Here is a 24,579-nt window from a genome sequence, read left to right on the forward strand (position 1 = left end):
TTTTTTCTCGATTCCTTTATTCTAATGCTAACCGTGTCGAGTCACACTAGACATCCGAGTGCAAAAGGTTGAAGACAGACATCAGGGAGATAGAAAAATTAATAGCACAGGGCTTTTTTTTTTTTTTTTCATTTAATATGCTTCTAATGCCTCAAGTTATAGGAAGACATGTTGGAACATATCTATATATATAAAAGGTTTATATGCTAATAAGTGTTCCTCCTATGGTCTGATTGGTCACTATGATGTGCATTGACCAACAGGGGGCAGATACTCAACGCAGGAGCTGCCATGACACGCACTGGCTGGCACCACGGACCTGGCACGGACAAACTAACACTCCCAAGTGGGACACAGGTCCCGCCACCACCCTGGAACGAAACCCCACCAAATCATAGCCAATGCTGCCAAGACCCCATAGCGCAGAATGCAGCCCACAGCCCAGTCCAGCCTGGACCGGTTGTGGTAGGTTCCTGGTAATGACATCACATAGCAACGCCTGGCTTCCTCTCCCTAGCAACTAACCTCCTTAGAGTTTCTTCAGCCCAGGAGCACAGGTGGAAACATTTTACACGTTAACCAAATGTCTGTGAAGCATTTTCCCGTGCCTCATCTCATTTGATCCTCACAGAAGTCCTGGAGTAGGTAGATAGGAGACTCAGTGGGATACTATTTTCTTTTCATTAGCTGGAAAATGGAGATTTCGAAAGCTTAGAAACTTGACCCGACTGAAATGAAGTAAGGAATGGTGGACCTTGAAAATGACTTCAGGTTTTCTCACTGTACAGAATATAGTCAAACACTACTGCAGTTAAGTACTTTACCCTTTGTTCTCCCTGAGTGATCTACAATAATAATCTGCTTCATGTTGATATTTACTGCTGTGTTGCTAACAATTACCTGAAAGAGAAGTTGGGGTGTTTCACTGGGCTGGAAAAAGTTTAGCTAAATCAGAAAACAGGTGCTTCTTCTCACCAGGCATCCTCGTGGGAGTGACATCGTCTTTAAACCCTGCGTGGCAATCCCTGACACACTGCCATGATGCCCAGGGAAGACAGGGTGACCTGGAAGTCCAACTACTTCCTTAAGATCATACAACTTCTGGATGATTATCCAAAATGCTTCATTGTGGGAGCAGACAATGTGGGCTCCAAGCAGATGCAGCATATCTGCATGTCCCTCCGTGGGAAGGCTGTGGTGTTGATGGGCAAGAACACCATGATGCACAAGGCCATCCGAGGACATCTGGAAAACAACACAGCTCTGGAGAAACTGCTGCCTCATATCTGGGGGAATGTGGGCTTTGTGTTCACCACGGAGGACCTCACTGAGATCAGGGACATGCTGCTGGCCAATAAGGTGCCAGCTGCTGCCCGTGCTGGTGCCATTGCCCTGTGTGGAGTCACTGTGCCAGCCCAGAACACTGGTCTGGGGCCAGAGAAAACCTCCTTCTTCCAGGCTTTAGGCATCATCACTAAAATCTCCAGGGGAACCATTGAAATACTGAGTTGCAGAGGGCCCCCTGGGAAGGCACATGGGCATTTCTTTAATTATTGTCAGCTGAACTCAGGGCGACAGGCAGAGCATCGCTCTGGGAACATGCTTTGCCAAAAAGGCAAGAGTGTTACCAGCTTGGCCTTCATTTCAGCCCAGGTGTCGGGGAGTGTGACTTTGATATGTAAATCCAGTCAAGCACCAGGAATGCTTGGGCCTACTCAAGAATGCAAATGATCTCCTTTGATCCTAACTTTTGGTGATACTTCCTGGTATTTGGGAGTATAAATGAACATGCTGCGTGGGCTCTGGGTCCCTGTCCCTCCATCAGAGAGGACTGTGTCCCACCCGGCTCCCAGCTTTGTTTCTATTTCTGCGTCTTGTCTCTTTCTTTTATTTCTTAACCCTTTGCATTCGCTTGCTTTTTTCTCGATTCCTTTATTCTAATGTTAACCGTGTCGAGTCACACTCGACATCCGAGTGCAAAAGGTTAACCCCCAGCTCCTCTACTCAGGAACCAGACCTGCTCCTTTTCCATGCTGGATGCAGAAAAGAGAGAAACACCCACAGATGTACAGCTGATTAAGACTGGAGACAAAATGGGAGCCAGCAAAGCCACACTGCTGAACATGCTGAACATCTCCCCCTTCTCCTTTGGGCTGATCATCCAGCAGGTGTTTGACAATGGCAGCATCTACAACCCGGAAGTGCTTGACATCACAGAGGCAACTGCATTCCCGCTTCCTGGAGGGTGTCTGCAATGTTGCCAGCGTATGCCTTCAGATTGGTTATCCAACTGTTGTGTCAGTACCCCATTCTATCATCAATGGGTACAAGCGAGTTCTGGCTTTGTCTGTGGAGACCGATTACACCTTCCCACTTGCTGAAAAGGTCAAGGCCTTCTTGGCTGATCCATCTGCTCCGTGGCTGCTGCCCCTGTGGCCGCCGCCACCACTGCTGCTCCTGCTGCTGCTGCAGCCCCAGCCAAGGATGAAGCAAAGGAAGAGTTGGAGGAGTCAGATGAGGATATGGAATTTGGTCTCTTTGATTAATTACCAAAAAGCAACCAGCTCAGCCAACTATTTGGAAAACAAGGAAATAAAGGCTTACTTCTCAAAAAAAAATCTGAAAGCAGGTTTAATTAAGCAAGTTTATTCTATTATCTATAAAGGCTAAGTTGACTTGTGCATGCACAATACATATAAAGCTCTTGCTGGTGCCATTCGTACGTGTGTGTTTTGATCTGTCATTGTTGATCATGAATTTGGTTGATACCTCTATTATAGAGAAAGGGCAAATAGTCATATTAAGATATATCTTCTAATTAATTTCCTTTCAATGTGCACGAATTTGTGCACCAGGCCACTAGTATTTATATAAATAAACAAACTATTTCTGTTAGAAGGAATATTTAGAGATAAAAACCACTTAGAAAAGTTTGAAAGAAAAGTGGACTCCCGCCCTAACCAGTTTGGCTCAGTGGATAGAGCATCGGCCTGTGTGCTGAAGGGTCCCAGGTTTGATTCCAGTCAAGGGCATGTATCTTGGTTGCGGGCACATCCCCAGTAGGGGGTGTGCAGGAGGCGGCTGATCGATGTTTCTCTCTCATCGATGTTTCTAACTCTCCCTCTCCCTTCCTCTCTGTAAAAAATCAAAATATATATTTTTTAAAAGTGGACTCCCATGAGACTTAGAAAAACTAGCTTTTTAAATGAAATGCTTTAAAGAAAAATAAATTATCAAGGTTGCTAAGTTTATATACTCTCTTGACTGTACAAAGATGGCACTTCTTTTACATGACTATTACATTTAAAAGATAACATTTCCTTTTGGAGTAACAATTGTGAATGTACCTAATGCCACTGAATTGTTCACTTAAAAATGATAGGTTTTGCTGTAATCAGTTTGGCTCAGTGGATAGAGTGTCGGCCTGCGGACTGCAGACTGAAGGGTCCCAGGTTTGATTCCGGTCAAGGGCATGTACCTTGGTTGCGGGCACATCCCCATTAGGGAGCGTGCAGGAAGCAGCTGATTGATGTTTCTTTCTCATTGATGTTTCTAACTCTATCCCTCTCCCTTCTTCTCTGTAAAAAATCAATAAAATATATTTTAAAAAATGATAGGTTTTATGTTATGTGTATTTTTCTACAATAATAAGTAAAAATATCATACCATACTTTCAGATAGAAATTGCAGAAGTCAGGAATATAAATGGTTTGGAGAGGGAATCCAGACTTGTGATAAATACATTTTATTATTTTTAGACATGGTGGAAATGCTATTTTCTGTCTTGGGATGCTGTTAATTTTTTAAAAGATTAAATTATAATTCAAATTAAAAATGAACATGAAATATTTTTCAGCACAATGAACTGCTAAGATTATGAAAATTGTTGAAGGAGGTAAGTGTATACAATATATACAATATAATAAAAACAATATAGTACGTTAAATTTCATACATACATAGAAAATAAATGCTAGGATATCATTGCTGGGTTAAATACAAAACTGGTTAATATCATAAGGGCAATAAATTTTAGACATTGAGGTTATCTGTTCCACTGAACAGAAATCATTTCTATATCTATTAGACAAAATATCTACAAGTTAGAATCAGCCTCATAGAATTGAAAGCCTGCTCAATCAACAGAAAGTGAAGCTCAGCCCTGCACTGAAATGATATCCAGTAACCTGTTTTCTTTACCCAAGTTTTGTATAATTTTTCTGACAGTTCAACGTGCTCCCCCTTGTAATATGCAAGATTTATGCAGCAATTTTCAAACTTCTTCATCTCATGGCACACATAAACTAATGACTAAAAGTTTGCGGCACACCAAAAATATCTATTTTTGCCAGTTTGACACACAAAAAAACAGGTATAACTGTGATTCATTCACACAGGACAGCTATTGTTGTGTTGGCTGATGTAATTTTTTTATTTGACAATCTAAGGGGAAAGAGGTCAGTGCCCCTGACTAAATAGTCAGATATTGCACATTTTAAAAATTCTTTAAAAAAAATAAAAATATAAAAATTCTTGCAGCACACTGGTTGAAAATGACTGGTTTATGGAATAGGGAAAAATGGCAGTTTTGCCTCCCTTCACAAACCACAAGTGTTAATAGGGATCATCCTGATGGTGGAAATTGGAGTTTGAATGTTTCTTTTGCCATGCAATAATTTTTAGGACAGATCTTGTGTGTGTTTTAACATGGCACCCTGAATTTTAGAAATAATAAAGTCACTTTGTCTCTAAATTCCTCATCCAATGTTCCTTGCCAGCCCTGGGCTCCCATAGAACAAGAACTAGGCCTCGGACTTGAAGCTTTGGCTCCAAATCCAGCCTTCCTCTAGCTATCTTCACCATTCTCAGGAGCTTCAGGTTCCATAGCCAGCAGCTCAATCCCAGAGGCAGAAGATTCTGCTCTCCTTCCTGTACTGCAGGAGGCTGTGGCAGAAAGGGACTGCATGGTCACATGGTCTGACGGTGGATCATGTGACCGCGCTCGCCTTTGGGCGGGCCTAGAGGTGTATCCTACTGAAAAGAGTCAGGAAGGCTGAGGATCGTCCGACTGCTGCGGGAGGACTGGTAGGATGTTATGGTGGGTGGGTGGCTGTCTCTCCGCGCCGCAGTAGCCTGAAACCTAGTTGCAGAAGACCAGAAATACAGTATTTGTTGATAGAGAAAACAGCCCCGCGGGCAACTGAGAGCGTCTTTGCTGGGTCTGTCTTTCGTCCAGGAGCTCAAGAAGCAGGAAGTCATCCTGCGGGAGGCACAAGTGGAGAGAAGCGGTGGTCGCTTGCAGAGGAGATAGGAACGCAGAAGGTGGGTTCGAGACCTGGAAATGGCATCTACAGGAGGTGGTGGCTGAGACTAGATCAGTGGTTCCCTGCGTGGGGCACACACCCCACAGGAGGGGGCAGTTTGATTTTTAAGGGGGGCAATTCGAGAATGAGTTATTAACAGTGAATTTTTTGCATTTCTTATGGTTCTAGGGGCCTCATATACAGTATATGCATATGTATTGTGACATATTTATGCATTTCAGTTCTCTATTATATGTTTTGAAACTTTATTTGCTATTTTTCATATTATTATTTTTTAACAATTTCATAGTGATTTCTTCCTCAGTACTTCAACTGTCCTTTTGTTCTTTTATTTTTCTCTTTCATGGATGCCATGTTCTTTGGAATCTTATTTAGACCAAGTTAATGGCCTTTTAGGCTTCCTACATGAGAATAGGAGTTCACTTTTTGTATAATAAGAGTTATATGTCACGGGGCGGGCATCAGGATTTTAGAGATGCTTAGGTGAGGCATGGCCAAACAAAGGTTGGGAACTGGACTACATCCTGGTAGAGGAAGTGCCTGAGACCCTCCTGCTTTCTGAACACCTGTCTCCTTACCCCCAGGCTCCCTTCCCAGTGTTGTGTGATTCTGTTTCTACGTGTGGGTGAGGGAGGTGGACACATGGAGGAAGTTAGCTCAGGGGAGCCTAGAGTTTGGAAATCGTGACCAGCTCAAAATTGAGAGAGGAGGGAAGAGAAGAAGGGGGGTGGGGAATATATCTGCCTTATGCTCCAAGGCTCCAGCTCCCTGGAGATGCAAGAGAGGAATGAATCCCAATTTGAACAACTCTTGAGAAGGGTTTGGAGACAGATTCAGGAGGAGGGAACCTAGATGCTGAGACCTTTGGCAGAGGATTTCTCTTTGGGATACTGCCAAGCTTTAAACTCCCAAGAGAATATCTGGATCTCAGCCCTGGGCAGCATCTCCCTCCCATCTGGGAATACAAAAGTGGCTATTCCATTTGAGGCTCCCTGACTTTTTAGTTCTGGGCTTCAGAGTAGGATCTTTCTGGGAAACAGTTGCAGAAACTGCTCTGTGGATGGTCCTGTAGATTCCCCTCTACAGATGTTTTGCTCTCTGCCCAGTTTTTAGGACTTGTTCCTTTGGTCTCATCCTAGGTGGCAGCCCTTGAAAAGTTCTTGTCTTCTTTCCAACAGAATATTACCAAACCTGAGGGGGTCATGGGAACCCCTGATGCCCCTACGATACACGCCAAGGCAGTTTAGGAAAGTGTCACTAGGAAGTAATTAATTTCCCTAAAGCTACTCATATCCTTATTTTTATTCTCAGTATACTAGTAGAGTGGAAACTATGCTGTAATACTACTTCAGGCCCTCATGTTTACATTTAAAAGCTAGGATTGAGCAGTGGACTTGTGGGGTAAAGTTACAGAGACTGAGGCCTAGGATTGACTCCTCCTCTCTTATCCCTGCCTCCTTTGTTATTCTCTTTCCTCCACTCTCCAGCAATATAGTGCTGGTAAGATAAGTATTGGGGCCAATTTTCAGATTATGGTCTTTTGGCTTAAGCTCTGTTGTCTCTGGTCTATGTGTGTGTGGTTATAGAGTTTGACAAAAGAGACTACCTCAAACATAGTGTGGTATGGAAAGAATCTATCTAAACTTTGTCCCTGGTTCCTAGAACAGAACTTTAAAAAACCTTAGGGAATTCTTGAGTGATAGGAGTGTCTTTGTTTTGCCAATGAACTGACTTACGGTGGGCCCTTAGATAGCTTTAGGATGTGGGCTGGTCACCAGAAGGACCAACCACATGATTAGAGGTTAGAATCTTAGACCACAGAGGGAAGGAGTGCTGGATTTGGATCTCAATCGGGTGGCCATTGATTTAATCATGCATATATAAAGAATCCCCGATGAAAACTCAGGACTTTGTGGAGCTTCCTGGTTGGTAAACACACTGATATCCAGGGAGGGTGATTTGCCCTGAACCTATGGGAAGAGGGCATGGAAGCTATGTGTCTAAGATCCTTCCAGACCTTGTCCTATGTGTAGCCTTTATAATAAAACTATAATGTGAAATATAGTACTTTTAATAACTTCTGTTTTTCTAGTAAATTATCAAACCTGAGAGGGTCATGGGAACCCCTGAATCAGAAGCATGGGTCATTGTCCCCAAGACTTGTAACTGGCATCTTATCTGAAATGGGGGCAGTATTAAGGACTGCCTTAAATCTGTGGAGTCTAATGCTAACTCCAGGTAGTTGGTGTCAAAGAATTGATGTCAGAATAAGTGTCATTCTCTTGGCAGCCACCGCTGGATTAATATCTATAAACCTACCTCTGATCCTATGCATCATACATAAATAAGTTAAAATGAAGGAGGCAGAGCCCAGCAGAATATATTATGGGGGGTGGGCAGCATATGTTTCTGTGACACATGCCTGCATAATTTTTAAAGTTCTCTATAATTTTTTTTCTTATCAGAATTCGCTCAGCCTAGAATTCCTATTGGGGGCAATGTGTTTAAATTTTGGGGAGCTTCACATTGTGGGCTTGCTGGATACCTCTTAGTCCTACTTTCATGGTAAGCAAATACTTAAGCTATTCACACCTATGGAATTTTTTAGTCTCAGCCAAAGAGCAGGGTAAGTAGTGTGTGTGTGTGTGTGTGTGTGTGTGTGTGTGTGTCCAAAAATGAAGATGATTATATTCTGATCACTCCTTGGCCAGAATCATCCCTCAATTTTTCTGGGGTATAGCTGAAGTAAAAACCTCACCACTCACATGCCCCTTTTGCTTCTGCCCCCTTTCTGGATAAATATTACGTGGATCTCATGTAATAAGATAATAAGGGTCCATTCAAATGTCATTTGAGCCCTGGCCGATGTGCACAGTGGTTAGTGTTGTCCTGTATACCAAAAGGTCGCGGGTTCGATTCTGGTCAGGCCACATACCCAGATTTTGGGTTCAGTCCCCTTTTGTGGCACTTATGTGAGACAACTGATCGATGTTTTTCTCTCGTTTTGTTGTTTCTCTCTCTCTTTCTCCTTCACCCTTTGTCTCTCTCTAGAATCAATGAAAAACATATCTCCGGGTGAGGATTTTTTTTTTTAAATGTCAGTTGACCTTCCTGGAGATAAATTTAGAGTGGATTTGTCATCTCTCCAGTCATAAATGAAAGAAAGGTATTTTCTTACAGCACAGTTGGACTCAGCACCCACTGACACTCTCTGTCCCCAGTTTCAAAAGAACAACCTTCAGTGAGATCTCATTTATAAAATACTACCAGGTTCTCGATGCAGGGTTTCAAGGCTCTCATCTTTCCATACAATTCCACCTTTCCAACTCCATCTCCCAACACTTTCTTCCAAGTCAGGGTCAGGACTAGAATAAGATAAGGACACAGTTTGAGGAGGTACTCACTCTCAGGTACCTTACCCTAATCCAAACCCTGCTCTACTTTGCTGCACTCAAGCCACATTGGGCTGTTATTTCCCAACCCAATTATACTCTGCCTTTCCCCAATGTTCACTCAATCATCACTACTCTCACAATCCTTTCTCTGCCTAGGGCAGTGATGGTGAACCTATGACACGCGTGTCAGCACTGACACGCGTAGCCATTTCTGATGACACGCGGCCACTGAGGCGGCCGCATGCCGAGGATGAAACATTTGCTGCTCCTGAGGATGAAACATTTGCGACTAGAGTCTTGGAGTTAGTTTTTTCCTCAAAGTGACACACTACCCGAGTTATGCTCAGTTTTTTGGCGAAGTTTGACACACCAAGCTCAAAAGGTTGCCCATCAGTGATCTAGGGAAACATATTCATCCTTTTTGAAGTCTTTCTGATACTCTCACCTTTACTGTTTGCCCCTTGGTAGGAAGTAACTCCTCTGCACAGTTTTTTATTTGCCCCTATTTTAGCATTTGTTTCTTTATGCTATGTACTGGAGTCTTTTTTTAATGAATAAGACAGAATTCGTATAGAGGTAATATAGAGGAAGAAACTTGGACTCTGGAAGTGTGAATCAAAGTCATCTGTCTGACTGGAACACCTGAGCCTTTTGTTACTTATAATAGTAGTATTGATATATTGAGTGCTTGATTTGTACCAGATACTATTCTAAGGGTTTTAAATGTATTAACTTATTTAATCCTCAAAACAAAATTATGGAGTACATACTGTTGTTGTCCCCATTTTACATATGAGGAAGCTGAGGCACAGATTGGTTAAGTAACTTGGCCAGGCTCACTGAGCTGATTAACAGAAGAGCTGAGATTCAAACCTTTGTAGTTTGAATCTGGAGTTGGTGTGCATTACCACTATGCTATGTCTATATCCCTGTAGTGCTGATTATCACTAAAAGCTGCCATCATCACTGTCACTATCTTCATCATCAGATTTTCCTTATGTTACTGGAAAGGGGTCCTGGCCCTTAGAGGGTCTGACTAGGGCGGACCCATGGTGTGTGGGTTCTTGACCTCATGCAGGAACAATTTCACAACACAAGTCCAGGTGAATTTTAGAGGACATTTATTACTAGTAAAGCTGGGGACAGTGAAATAATAAAGGGCTAGGGAAATGAGCCTAGGCTGGTCTGCTTTGGCTTACTAATAAGTCAGAGAAAAGGGGGACTTGGGGTCAGGTTCAGGGGATGAACTGCCATTGCCCACTGCTGCCCTGGATGCAAGTCTCATGGGGTCCCTTAGAGTTTAGGAGATGTGTGCCTGTGGGAGGGAGAAGGGAGGGAAGAAGAGGGGAAAGGGAATGGCAAGGGCTGCTCCCCAGAGGGAGAGGGTGAGTGCTGGGTCCTTTGGAAGCTTTTATCTCTTTCTTGAAGGCAGGAATCTTAGGGGGGGTGTCTCAGCAGAATATTCATCAGTTTTCTAGGTGTGCTCCTTCAGGGTTATGGTCTCCACTGATTGGTCAGTGTCAGGGCAGGGTCCTTAGTCATTGCAGCTGGTCCTGGTGTCACCTACCTGGTTTTGCTGCTTTTCTGGGCTTGGAGTTCTAATACAACCAAGCCCTAGATGTTATCTCTGGGGAGATGACCTTCTGTATCTACTATAAATTGCTCTGCCAGTTTGTTCAGTTTTCCTATTCCACTTGTTCTGACATACTAGCCTGTCTCACTTACAGCTTGTAGCAAAGTACTCTATTCATCATAAAGAAACTGAAACCTGTGTATAGTTAGACCTCTTGTTCCTTATCCCCTTCTTCCTATGTATCAGTCTATTCCAGCTTTTCCTTCCTTCCAACTGTAAATATTTCTCTCTTCTCCATGTCCAGCGTGGCTAGAGAGTGGTTCGGTTCCTGAGTAGGGGCTGCTGGGGATTAAGAAAATGAAAGAGACAGACACAGAGATGGAAGGAAAAAGCTGGGGCTGGGTGGGACAGCTGTCCTCTGATGGAAAGACAGGGACCCAGAGCCAATACAGCATGTTTATTTTATACAGCAAAAACCAGGCCGAAGCCGGTTTGGCTCAGTGGATAGAGTGTCGGCCTGCGGACTCAAGGGTCCCAGGTTCGATTCTGGTCAAGGGCATGTACCTCGGTTGCGGGCACATCCCCAGTAGGGGGTGTGCAGGAGGCAGCTGATCGATGTTTCTCTCTCATTGATGTTTCTAACTCTCTATCCCTCTCTCTTCCTCTCTGTAAAAAATCAATAAAATATATTATAAAAAAAAAAACCAGGAAGTTTTACTAAAGGTCAGGACAAAGGAGATTATGTGCATCCTGGGTGGGCCGGAGTTGTATTCATTCCTGGTGCTTGGCTGGATTTAGATAACGAAACCCACCCCCTGGCACCTGGGCTGAAGGTCAAGCTGACAACACTCCTGCCTCTGGCAAGGCGTGTTTCCAGGACGTGGCTGTGCCAATACCACTGGATTCAGCTGACAGTAATTAAAGAAATGCTCATGTGCCTTCCCAGGTACTCTCTACACCCAGCATAATGGTCAGTCGTAGTCCATCATTTTTACTATGCTTCTACCTTATCATGTAGTGCCTGGTTCCACTGTCCTAGCAAATTCCAAGCTCTTGATAAATCCCAAATATCCAACTGTTTTTATACCTGTGTTGCTTAGTGCAGTATGCCTGGGGAAAGTTAACCAAACCTTTCTGTTGACACTATGAATTTATCTTTCTCAAACTCAATACAGGCCTCTGAATTGAACACAGATAACCTCTGATATCTTGATATTATGGACATTTCATAAGGGTGCACTTTCACACAATGACTCAAAATTGAAACCAGACTTATCTATGAGCTCAAGTATTTAATGTATCTCTGAACCCCCCTAGATAAGTAAGGGTTTAGGTTTTCTGCCCAAGGCTTTCCTTTTATATCACAATTGTCACACCTCTAGCAATTGTCACAATTGTCAGACCTCTAGCAATCATTAGGCAAGGCATTCAGAATTACACTTTTCCTTTCACATGGAAACATGAGTTCTGCCACTGGTTTAAGAAGTAGGTGCTCACTGATGAGAAAAGTCAGGAACTATTATTCACTGAAGAGTTGTTCTATGCCTGAGCGTACATGAGATTCTACATGAGCATACATTTAAGATTGTTCCATTTTCATATAACAAATAACTGAACTAAAACTAAATAAGAAAACTTATGATTCAGATATTGGATGTACTGAAGCCTAGATGGGTGTTTGATTCAGCTAAGGACTTGTTTTTTATTCTATCTCCTTCTGCCATTCACAGTATCAGCTTCCATCTGAAGGCTGGAAGTTTGATGGCTGCAGTGATTCTAGGAGTCAAGCAACTTCCTAAGAAAAGAAGACAGTTTTTCCTGATTTCCTTTACTTATGAGTGAGGACACTTTATTTCGTTATTCTGCAGTCTTCTCCTAATGTCTCATTGAGCAGAGTCAGGGTTAGATCATCACCCTTCCTAAACCAGAGAGTACCAAGAGAATGGATTACCCCTAGACAATGCAGATTCAACCCTGGAACTAGGATCAGCCTCCCAGAGACACATGACTACAAGGAGAAGGGAGGCATACTTATGCAAAAATGATGTTCTTTTAGTAAGGGCTTAGTTATGGTAGGCAAAACAGTGTATTACAAAGTATTTAGGTTATAGTAATAAAGAGCACAGGGCAATGTCTTAGCAATTAAGACCACTAAAAGTCATCATGGAGTTATCTACTCTTCCCTACTTACCCCAGCTTACCCCATAATATGACCAGATGACATTTTAAAAAGGAACTAGACAGACCTGATACATGCAGGTATTTCAGAATATTAGATAGTTTCTCATTTTTCAGATCTGAAGTTCAGCTGAGAAGAATAGGACAAAAGCTGTTCACTGGCCTTTAGCTACAGGGTTAAAATCCATAGGCCAGCTTTCCAATGTCAGTTACCATGTAAATAGTTTGGAAGTCATTGCCCTTGTACTGAAAACCAGAAGAAGAAAAAAACTGAACAAACTGAGAATCCAAGACTTATCTTAGACCCATAAGAAAACATGTCACAGGGCAAATGACCACCCCGAATTCTGGAGAAAAGAAAAATCTGGGGAGTCACAACCTATCTGTCCTTACATAGAGCACAAACAGCTAGAGACATAAACAGGGCAGAAGACTTAAAGAGTAAATTTGACAAATTGCTGGAGACTGAGTGTGGGATAGTATGAGAGTGAGAAACCCAAACTGCAGTCTTAGAGGTTTCATGGGCTTTACTAGTAAATCCAGGAACTCTAGCAGGTTCTTACAGTGAAGACCCCAGAAAGATCTGATGGCTCTGGCAGTGGGAGGGGAAGTGTGCTCCTGTGAAATACACCCAGAGCCTTTTCCATGACAAGACCTACTCTGCAGTGGAAATACTAGTACTTTCCCAGAGCTTTATCTCTGATAAAGGAAGGGCATTCCTCCTAACCACCCCACTCTAGTCTTCCATTTTCATGTAAGAGGGAGAAAGAAGCTAGGAAATAATTGTGAAGGACACAGCCTAGGGACCAAGGCCCACAAAGGACTAGAATTTAATTGTAAGATTATAGAACATTTCACACATTTTTACCATGTCACAAGTGTCCAGTATAATAGGAGTACAGCTAAAGGAGCTATAATGTGCATAGATTCTGCAAGGAGTAATTAGGAAAGCCCAAAGATAAGGAAAACAAAAATAAGGACACTAGAGGAATCTGAACACTGGCACCTACAGCTACAGCAAACATTACACACAGCTCAACTGCTAACCAGCCTAACATAAAACTTCTTGCTGAGGGTCTATTCACCCAATTTCAGACTGCGTAATTATCAGGGAAGTTAAAATATGTTTGGCTCTCCTCTCCCCCTCACAGCCTGCAGTCCCCACAGCCCCTCCTCTCCCCTCAGCGTCAGGAAGGACGGCTGGTGGGATGGAGGGGGAGGCAGGCAGACAGAGCAGTCTGGGGATTCACACAGAACAAGGGCGGTTTGTATCCTTCCGCTGCCGCGTCCAGCGCAGCTCCGTTGGACCTCCCGATCCGGCGCCCAGACCCCCGCCCGTCTGCCCCCTAGATTGCAGTGCCAGGAAGGGCACTACAGGGGGGGTGGTCGCCAGGCAGGGGGCCGCGTTGGTCCTCTGGGGCGGCCTGGCGCCAACCTGCCCCCCCCCCCCCCCCCCCCCCCGGCTGGGTCTCCTCTGGCCCGGCCCCGCCCCCTCGGGTCGGAACTACGGTGGGCCTGGGGGGGCGTCGAGCCCATTCGTGCCGTATCCCTCCGCCCCCTTCCCGACACCCTCGCTGCCAGCGCTTCTGTCGCATCCTGCGCAGCCCCTGCCCTGCCGGCTTTGGTGCAGCGGCGCGGGGGCGGGACGCCTCTCTGCGGTTCGGGGCGCGCGGAAGGCGGTGGGGATCTGAGTGAGGAGCTGTGAGAGGCGGGGAGGACGACCACCCGGGCCCTGAGCCTGTGAGGCAAGTGGGGGCTGGCGGCGGGGGGCCCCCGCTCTCCACCAGCTTGCAGCCCGCGCCCCGACCCTGGCGTCCTGGCGAGGAGGAGGCCGCCCGGGCTGTCGGCGCCGGTCCCCGAGAGGCGCGCAGCGCCGGGGACCCTGGCGAGGAGGCGGCGCGGGCCGGCCCAAGGCGCAGGGTGGCCGCGGGGCTCCCCGGGCGTCTGCCGAGGCGAAGCACGCCGGCTGCCCCCCAGCCAGCTCTCCTGGCGCCCCGCCGTCGAGGTGTCTGTGCTGGGAGAGGGCTGAGGGGCGGTTACTGGGGGAGAAATGGCGGAGCGGGGGCGCCGGGGCGGGGGCGCCGGGGCGGGGGCGATGGCTACTCGGGGCCCTGATTGTGGGAAGGGGCCTGTTGGGGCCCTGCGTTCTGGGTGCTCTCCCTTCCCACAGGCACCTCGTTGATGCCAAAGCCTCATGTTTGCGTGGTAGGTCTGGCGATTTAAGCACAAGTAAGACTAGTTAAATTAAGAATACACCAAAATGAAATGTTTATCCGCCTCTTAATACAGCAGTTTTTTTTTTCCTTCCATGTTTAGATCTTGCACCAAATTAAATTCAAGCAAATGACAGGCTGAGAAGCCTATCGATTTTCACGGGAAGGGTCCATATAAACAAATAATGTGCTGTTAATTCACCTTTCTTATTTGGCAACTGTTTACTCAACACCCCAGCCTACTTTAATATATTGAGGTAATGGCGGTTCAGAACAGAGGGGACAGTTTTCTGAAGAGTCCATTTCTAATGCATGAAGTCAGTCTGCTTATTTCAAACTAAATTCCATCTCCATAAACCCTTCACAGCCTCTCATTTTGGTGCAGAGGCAATCTCACAAAAGCTGGATACTTGAGGAACCAGGGGTGCTGAGAGACATTTATTTACTTATTTCCTGATTCTTGAAAAGGAGGTGTTAAGTCCTGAATTCTGGGTATATGTCCATTAACCTGATATTTTTCTATTATTGTCAACATTTTCCTGGTGTTTTGCTGAAAACTCCTCCCTCTTTCTGTATGGCATGACTCATCTCTAGCTACAGGACTGTTCTTTGGTGGGAAAGAGAGTATCTCCTGAGGTCCCCTACTGTGGGCTGGCTGGTATAGGTGGTGAATGAGATAGGATCTACTAGTATGTATGCATAGAGAAGAAAGGGCTTGGGCATGCAAAGATCCTATTGAAAGAATAGTCCCCATTATCTTTACTGCCTTCTTTCTAAATACATTTGCCTATTTTCACTACCCACTCTTACACCTCATATTTTTGTTCAGGGAAAAGAGGTGTGGCCTCTGCTGGGAAAATGACTGACTTCAGAGTTGGGAGATGTATGTAATTAGACAAACTGCAGGTCTTAGGGGGATGAATGGGGAATCATTGGGCAAGAGCAGACAGATGGGAAACATATAACATGACCTTGAATGTACAAAAGCATATGTTATAACACTTGTCATGGGTGTTGGGCCATCTCAGTTTCTTCTGTTTTCTCTCCTCTGCCTGTTTATCTCTGTAGGTTTATTCCTTTATCTGTTCCTGTAGAAATCTGTATGTAGCTGTTGACTTTGAATTTAATTAAGAAAGAAGACCAAAATTGTTCATTTGGATCCAAGGTGAGTGTGAGCATGAGCACCCCTACTAATTGGGGTTGGGAAGTGGGTGAGACAGATGGAGCCATTGTCTTCCAGCATTCTAGACAGCTGTGCCCTCACATTCATGTTTAGGAAATGGGGGGCGGGGAGGGGGGGTGAGACAGGAGTGTGCTTATAGGATAATTGACAGACACCCAGGAAATGGGGAGGGAAACCATGAGGAGGACAAAGCCAGAAACATACAGTTGACCCTTGAACAACATGGGTTTGAACTGCGTGGGTCTACTTATATGAGGATTTTTTTCAGTTTACCACAATTGAGTTGATCCACACAGTTCTGCTGACTGCATTTCAAACCTACATTGTTCACGGTTCAACTCTGATTGGGAATCTATGTATGTGGAGAGCCGACTTTATCCATAGATTTCCAACTTCAGCACCCCAACCCTTGCATTGTTCAAGGGCCAACTGTATAGCTAAAGCCCCAGATCTGGAAAGATACCTAGGTGTTGGGTCTAGAAACCAAAGTGCATGTCTGTTTACTGAAACTGAATTCCAGTCCCTCCTGTTTTTGTCCATAGGTCTGCCTGTGATTTCAGCTGTAGGGCTTATCAACACTGGAAGCAATCAAGAAAGGAAGATCAGTGCAGGTTGGTGTGAGGCCTACCTGGATAGACCTGGATAGTATAGTGGTGTATACCAAAGGCACTGGGTGTTTTGTAGCCTCTCTCACTTTCAGCAAACTTTCCCATCATCCCTGATCCTACTTAATGCAGAGAAGAGTGTGGTAGTGCCTGAGCAGGATGTTGGGCGTTAGTGGGAGTGTGGAAGGGATAAAATGAGGTAACTCCCACTTCTCCTACCGAACAGTCCATCTCTACTCTCTCATGTCCTGTTTGGCTGTCTGCATAGATGAGCACAGTTAGAAAAGGCTTAAAGCCCATTTCCTTCTTCCATCTTAGGTCCATCTCCAGCGGTGACTGTGGTGGCCTTGGTGTGGTGGAAGATATTCACTTTCAGCAAGTCTACACTCAGGAACCATCATCTTCCCTCAGTCTGAGTGCCTCTGCCCTCTGTCTGTATCATTGACAGAAGTTTTGTGTCCAGAAAGGGGACTGTGTGACTGCTGAACTGACAATTGACTCTAATTCTTGCTACAAAGTTTGTCTCTGATCCCGTGAAAGTGTCAAAATAGTGACCTCAGACTCGTTGAGAACCAAGGCCAAGACTATAGGGCTATCCATACAACTGGGCTTTAACCATGGGTGGGAAAAGAAACAAGGGCAAAACTGCAAAAAGGGCTGGTGTAGAAGCTAAAACAAAGAGGGAAGCTACTGGCGTAGGCAGACCTGTAGCCAAGACCCAGGCCAAAGCAATGGCCAAGCCAGAGTTTCAGGCAAATGCAGTGGCAGAGGTGAAGGCAGTGTCTAAGAAGAAGATTGTTAGTGAAAGGAAAGAAAGAGCCCCAGCAAATTTCAGTCCCAAAGTTGAAGATGAGGCCACTCAAGTGTCTCGGTGTCGTTCTGTGGTTAAGGCCAGTGCTAAGACCAAGTCCATGTGTAAAGATAAGGCTGGTATTGATACCTGTGCTGGGGAAGAGACCAGTGTGGGTTCTAGGTTCTGGAATGGAGAAGAGACTAATAATAGTTCCAGTGCCAAGGATGAAGGTAAAGCTGATAGTGGTCCCCCATCCTGTGCTGAGAAGTTGAAGCCTGTGGCCAGCACTAGCTATAAAGCTAGGTCAGGGGCTGAAGAGGAGGAGGAAGAGAATGTTATTGGGAACTGGTTTTGGGATGGAGATGAAACTAGTTTTGACCCTAATCCTAAACCTGTGAGCAGAATAGTTAAGCCCCAGCCTGTGGATGAAATTAATGAAAAAGATAGGCCCAAGGACTGGTCTGAGGTAACTATCTGGCCCAATGCCCCTGCTGTAACTCCAGCAGTGTTAGGATTTAGATCTCAAGTCACACCTGAGACAAGGTCTCCTTCATATATTGTCCTGGGCTCATCTGAGGAAAATGCTCATGCGGTGCCTGAGGAAACAGAGGGCTCTTCTAAGAGCATAGTCTCATGCGCAGAGTCTCTCCCGGAGCACCCGTTTGGTTCTGACCCTTGCATGCAGACTATAGAGGAGATTAGACGCCAAATCAAGATCAGGGAGATGAATGGGATTAAGCCATTTGCTTGTCCTTGCAAAATGGAATGTTACATGAATTCTGAGGAATTTGAAAAACTTGTTGCCTTACTTGAGTCAACTACTGATCCTCTCATTCATAAAGTAGCTCAAATTGCAATGGGGGTCATTAAGGTTCATCCATTTGCCCAAGATTTCATTAATGAGGTCGGTGTAGTGACACTTATTGAAAGCTTGCTTAGTTTTCCTTCCTCTGAAATGAGAAAAAATGCTGTAATTACACTGAATAATCCTTCTGGGGATGAAAGACACCGCAGGATTGAATTACATGTTAAACATATGTGTAAGGAAACCATGTGTTTTCCCTTGAACTCACCCGGACAGCAATCTGGCTTAAAAATACTGGGGCAACTGACTACCGATATTAACCGTCACCATATTGTTGGCTGCTATCTTTCAGATCTTTTTTATTTGATTTCCCAGGGAAATCGTAAAACCAGAAATCTTGCTTTGAAGGTACTTTTGAATATGTCTGAAAACCCAGTTGCAGCCAGAGACATGATCAATATAAGGTCATTGGCAGCGTTAAAACTAGTCTTTAACCAGAAAGAAGCAAAAGCCAATCTCGTTAGTACTGTGGCCATATTTATTAACATAAAGGAGCATATCAGAAAGGGATCAATTGTAGTTGTCGATCACTCTAGTTACTGTACACTCATGGACATTTTCCGTGAAGTTAAAGCGATTATTGAAACACTGTAAAATGAACCAGAAATAGAACACAGAATAATCTCCAAATTCTGATAGGCTGTCTGTTCTCAAAGAGCCTTGCATAATATTTTGTTTGTTATAGTGTGCACATTATAAATGACATCTTGAACACTTGTGGTAGTCTCTAGGTTTGAGCTAGACCATTTTTGGGGTATCAAGTATTATTACATTGTGAGTTGAAAATGTTGATTTTTATCTTGTGTAGATGGGGCACTTTTCAACGTTTTACTTAATAAATTAGTGAACCAGTTCATCCTAAGTAAGCTAACTTGTTCATTAGTATCTGCTTAGATCCATTTGTGGCTTCAAATGGCAAAAAAATAGCCTTAATTTATAATCTAGTTGCAGAAGTAAGGCATATACACACCAAAAGATAACTAACAGATCATACATGCATTTGCACATTCATTGTGAAATGTACACTCTCAACATAAAGGAGGTAGGTGTGTCTATAAGTTGTTTAATATAAGAATTCATTTTCCTCCTATTCTGCCTACATCATATAGCATATTCTACAACCTAGAAATGGCCCTGAATCCTAATTAAATGTAAGATTCACTTTTAAATGCCACTACTACATTTATAACTCATTGTTAGGCTATTTCATTTGTTGAGGTCATTTCACAGAAGAGAAAGGAGGTAGGTATAAGGAGGAAACATTTGCTAAATACCTGCTCTTATGTCAGAAAATGTGTTGGCACTATACAGTTTTTTCCCCTCTTTTGGCAATGGTCCTGTGAGTCTAGGTACTGGTAGTTATTTCTTTTTTGTATGACTCATTGTAGATTACTGCCAATGAGAATTGGGGAGGTTAAATACTTTTTTCCTAGATTCCCATAGAGGCAGGTGGCATAGCTGTTCTATTAAAAACAAACAAACATTTACTATGCTACTTTACAGTCATCTCACTTTTTTAGATGGTGGCATTGAAGGCTCAGAGACTGGTTTTAATGATTCATTTTGCTGTAGATAATGCCCCTGCCAGTTTTGCAATTCTTTACTTCCTCCAAATGCACATGTCCATTAGGCATTTGGGTTCTGGAGAAAAGTCTGGGATGAGTGTATGGATATGAACTGGCAGCGCCTGGAAAGTAGTAGGTACCCAAAACTATTGAATAACATGTAAATTTGGAGTCATTAGCAAGTAAAATTTGCTATATCCTTATCTTTTTCAACCTGATTATATTTTTTTGTCAAGAGAATGACTCATTCTGTACATTGTTTCATACATTACATTTTAAAAATACTGCTTCCTCCTTGCAAAATCATAGCTTAATTTTTTATGATTTTTTTCTATTTCATATGTGTCATGAAATGTCAAAAGGATCCATCATTTACTAGTAGTCTAGTCTACATTCTGCATTTGTACCAGCTAAAACTACAGGATAGACTTAATCGGAGAAATTTAGACCCAGAACTGCAGCTTTCTCAACACAGAACAGGAAAGCTAGGAGAGAAGCTGCTGTCTCAACTGACATAACAGTGATTCCTGGAAGTCTTCATGGTTCAGAAAGCATCCCCAGGACTTTTGGACTGTGGCTGTGTTCTCTACAGTTCATGGTAGGAACTACAACCCCTGATCTGAGTTGAAGAGAATGTCCCAGTGTGCAAAAATAGTAGGTTATATGCTTTGAAATTTTTAAACAAGAAACTAACACAAGATCATACTGTAAATTTATGTTTATAACTTGCTTTCCCCCCACTATCTGTATATTGTGAATATCTTTGCATGTCAATAAATGTGTTACTGCAGCATATTTTTGAATCACTCAATTTGTGTGTGTGTTAACAGTTGGTGCATATTGCCTAATCTTTTATTACATACTAGAGGCCCGGTGCACGAAATTCGTGCACGGCAGGGAGGGGAGGGTAGCGGAGGGGTGTTGTCCCTCAGCCCAGCCTGTAGTCTCTCCAATCTGGGACCCCTCAAGGGACCTTCATTTTTTCCTTCAAGAGTGTGGTGGAAAAACCCTAGATTACCTTCTTGGATTCTTATAACCCAAATTACCAAGAACACTGCAATTGGTGGTCTACAGGGAGCTTAGCCAATGAGTTGTCAGAAAAGGTATTTACTCTCAAAATGGTTTGGCTCAGTGGATAGACCGTGGGCCTGCAGACTGAAGGGTCCCAGGTTTGATTCCTGTTAAGGGCATGTACCTTGGTTGGAGGCATATCCCCAGTGGGGAGTGTGCAGGAGGCAGCTAATGGATGTTTCTCTCTCATTGATATTTCTGACTGTCTATCCCTCTCCCCTCTTCTCTGTTAAAAAAAAATAAAAAAAATCACTAAAAAAATTTTTTAAAAAGGTGTATTCTCTGCAGCTCATGCAGCCCCTGGGTTGTGTCCACTGGGCTAGGGGCGTGTCCCTGCCACGTGGTGGTGGCTGCCAGGGTCTCCACACACCCCAGAGGTCAGCAGCCATCCCCCTGTGGAGGGCGCTAGGCTGGGGGCGTGGACACAATCTGCCACTTGGTGCTGGAGCTTGGAAAGCCTCTGGGGCGGGGTGGGAACATCCCGTCTCCAAATGCCCCAAGGCCAGCAGCCAGCCCCACCATGGGCCCCAGGCTCGAGGCTTGCAGGGACCCTGGGAAGCACGCAGCAGTGGCCGCCAGGGTCTTGGCAAACCCAGGAGGCCAGCGGCAGCCCCTGGTCCTAGGTGCCTGGCTGGGGGCGTGGCCCCAAACTGCTGCTTTGTGCAGGAGCCTTTGCAAGCGGCTTGGGGAGGCCAGCAGCCAACCTTGACCATGGGCCTCAGGCTGGGGGCTTGCAGGGACCCCGGGCAGCACACAGCAGTGACCGCCAGGGTCTCGGCACACCCCAGAGGCCAGCGGCAGCCCCCGGTCCTGGGCGCCTGGCTGGGGGCGTGGCCCCAAACCGCTCGCAAAGGCTCCTGCACAAAGCGGCGGTTTGGGGCCACGCCCCCAGCCAGGTGCTCAGGCTGGGGGCTTGCAGGGACCCGGGCAGCACACAGCAGTGGCCGCCAGGGTCTCGGCACACCCCAGAGGCCAGCGGCAGCCCCCGGTCCTGGGCACCTGGCTGGGGGCATGGCCCCAAACCGCTGCTTTGTGCAGGAGCCTTTGCAAGCCACTGGGGCGGGGCGGAACATCCCGGCGTCATGATGCGGGGATGTTCCGCCCACCAGGTTGCTTGGCGCCTACACTCATAGGCACTGAGTGGCCAGGGGGTGTTCTGGGACCCCTGCTGCTCAGGACCTAAGCACAGGCCTACAGGCTAGGAGCAGCCTGGGTCCGGAGGATGTTTCCTGGACCCAGGCCGCTCAGCGCCTGCATATGCAAATTAACCGCCATCTTGTCCACTCTGATTGGCTGTGGGCATAGCAGAGGTGCGGTCAATTTGCATGTTTCTCTATTATAAGGTAGGATCCTCTTAAATAATATGCACAAATTCTCTTGGAAAAATAAGGCTGTAGTGTTCTGCAACTTGCGCTTTCGTCTTTCCAGTTATCTTTTCAGTTATAGTATTAACCCTTTGCACTCGCTTGCTTTTTTCTCGATTCCTTTATTCTAATGCTAACCGTGTTGAGTCACACTCGACATCTGAGTGCAAAAGGTTAAACATATCTGCCACATGCTTTTTATAGCTTTATTGAGATATAATTGACATACATTAACCCATACATATTCAAAGTATACAATTTGATAAGTTTTGACATATGTATACACACATGAAACAATCACCACAGTCAAGATAGTGAACATATCTACTACCCTGAAAAGTTCCTTTGTAGTCCCCTCCCTCCTAGCACTCGGTGTCTTCTTGCCCTCAGACAACCATTGATCTGCTTTATGACAATATAGAATCATTCGCATTTTCTGTAATCCTATATAATAAAGAGGTGATATGCAAATTAACCCTCATACCATCACAAGATGGCTGCACCCAGAGTGGAGACAGGGTTCCCATAAAGAGTGATCCATAGGGACCTGAGGCAGCGTGGTGTTGGACTGGGCCGGGGGACCTGAGCCTGCGCCCCCCGCCCGGCAGGGCTTGACGGGGGACCTCAAGGCACGCCCCCCCACCCAAGTGCCAGTCTGGGGGACCTCAGGCCATGCGCCCTGGTGCCGGGCAGGGGTCCTGAGGTTGTGCCAGGGGAACTGTGACTGTGCCCCTCACCCAGCATGCGCTGGGGGACCTGAGGCTTTGCCTCCCACCCGGCGTGTGCTGAGGGACCTAAAGCTGCACCCCCTGCCCAGCGGGGTTTGACGGGGGACCTGAGGCTGCGCCCCCAGGTGGCAGGGCTTGACGGGGACCTGAGGTTGTGCCCCTGCCTGGCGGGGCTTGAAGGGGGTGGGGCCAGCTGAGTCTGGATCTTGCCCAATGGGTGTGGGGCTGGCCGGGGCTGGGTCTTGCATGATTTTGAGGCACAAGCAGGAGGGTGGGGACTTGACTCTTGGTCCCACGGCACGCCCCAGACTGACAGGAGGAAGATTTTCATATACATTTTACTAATTTTCTTTCATCTCTGACACTTCAATTATAGAGAAAGGGCAAATAGCGATATTAAAATATTTCCTCTAATTCCCTTTTAATGTGAACGAATTTTGTGCACTGGGCTACTAATTTTATCTAAATGGAATCTGCACATGTATTCTTTTGAGGATGTCTGGCTTCTTTCACTTACTATAATTATTTGAGATCCACCCATGTTATATGTATCAATAGTAATTGCTCTTTATTGTCAAGTAGTATTCCACAATATGATTATATCAGTTTGCTTATCCATTTACCTGTTGATGAAAATTTGGGTTGCTTCCAGATTTGGGCTATTAGAAATAAAGCTGCTATCAACATTCATGTACAACTGCTGCTTTTCTCTTGGATAAATACCTAGGAGTGGGATAGCTGGATCATGTGGTAAGTATATGTTTAACTTACATATTCTATACATTGCTATAGCTTTATAATGTCTTGAATCAGACAGTGTGAGTCCTCTAACTTTATTATTTGCAAGGTTATTTTTGGTTATTATTCATGTTTTTCCGTATGAATTTTAGAATCAGCTTGTCAATTTCTATCAAACCTCCAGTTGGGATTTTGGTTGAGATAGCTTTGAACAATAGATCAATTTGGGGATAGCTGACATTTTAACAATATTGAATCTTCTGATGCATTAAGAGAATATGCAGGGGCCAAAAGTATGTTTACAGTTGTTTGTATATAACAGTGATGGTGAACCTATGACACGCGTGTCAGCACTGACACCCGTAGCCATTTCTGATGACACGCGGCCGCTGAGGCGGCCGCATGCCGAGGATGAAACATTTGCTGCTCCTGAGGATGAAACATTTGCGACTAGAGTCTTGGAGTTAGACTCTTAACTCCAAGACTCTAGTCGCAAATGTTTCATCCTCCCCTATTAGACACTCTGTGCCGGAGGTCTGTAGGCCAAAACAACAGAAGTTCGGCACAGAGCGACTAGTTCTGGGACTTCCGGTTAAGCCTGGATTGTTGCCCTCACTTTTGCCGGCAGAGCAGGGAGCAGCGGAACGCAGCGGGGGACGCATCTCTGGGGGCCCTGCCATTACCAGTAACCAAATAACAGTTAACCACAGCAACCATTATCTACTGTTCTGGGGTGTCATGGATTTCTAATCCATCATTACTGAGGTAAGTGAGGGGGAGGCTGGGAGAGGCGAGGGTTTGTGGCGTGCTATGGGTGCCATTTCCCGCCATTAGAAATAGCGGCAGCCATTTTAATTCACATAAGGAACACCATCTTGCTCCATAGTGCAGACTCCATTTCACCACTATTACTGTTGTGCATCCTTATTAACCCCTATTACTGCTTATTAACCCTGCCCTTTCCTAAAAGACAGTTATATGCACC

General features: G+C 45.1%; 1 protein-coding gene and 1 pseudogene across 1 annotated transcript; both read left to right on the forward strand.

The window, feature by feature from the left end:
• The first annotated feature begins 987 nt into the window (after positions 1–987).
• On the forward strand, positions 988–2,546 carry LOC103302175 (60S acidic ribosomal protein P0-like; annotated as a pseudogene).
• Positions 2,547–5,294: 2,748 nt separating this feature from the next.
• On the forward strand, positions 5,295–20,488 carry GPRASP3 (G protein-coupled receptor associated sorting protein family member 3). The gene is made up of 4 exons (XM_054720921.1): positions 5,295–5,321; positions 15,751–15,847; positions 16,408–16,476; positions 16,789–20,488. Exon 4 carries the CDS (start codon positions 17,088–17,090, stop codon positions 18,720–18,722), a length of 1,635 nt encoding a protein of 544 aa, XP_054576896.1. The 5' UTR covers positions 5,295–5,321; positions 15,751–15,847; positions 16,408–16,476; positions 16,789–17,087; the 3' UTR covers positions 18,723–20,488.
• Positions 20,489–24,579: the final 4,091 nt, after the last annotated feature.

Source organism: Eptesicus fuscus, chromosome 1 (assembly GCF_027574615.1).
Source record: "Eptesicus fuscus isolate TK198812 chromosome 1, DD_ASM_mEF_20220401, whole genome shotgun sequence".
NCBI lineage: Eukaryota > Metazoa > Chordata > Mammalia > Chiroptera > Vespertilionidae > Eptesicus > Eptesicus fuscus.

Excerpts from the sequence above, each read along its gene's own strand:
- GPRASP3 (XM_054720921.1), top strand. The coding sequence starts at position 17,088 with ATGGGTGGGAAAAGAAACAAGGGCAAAACTGCAAAAAGGGCTGGTGTA.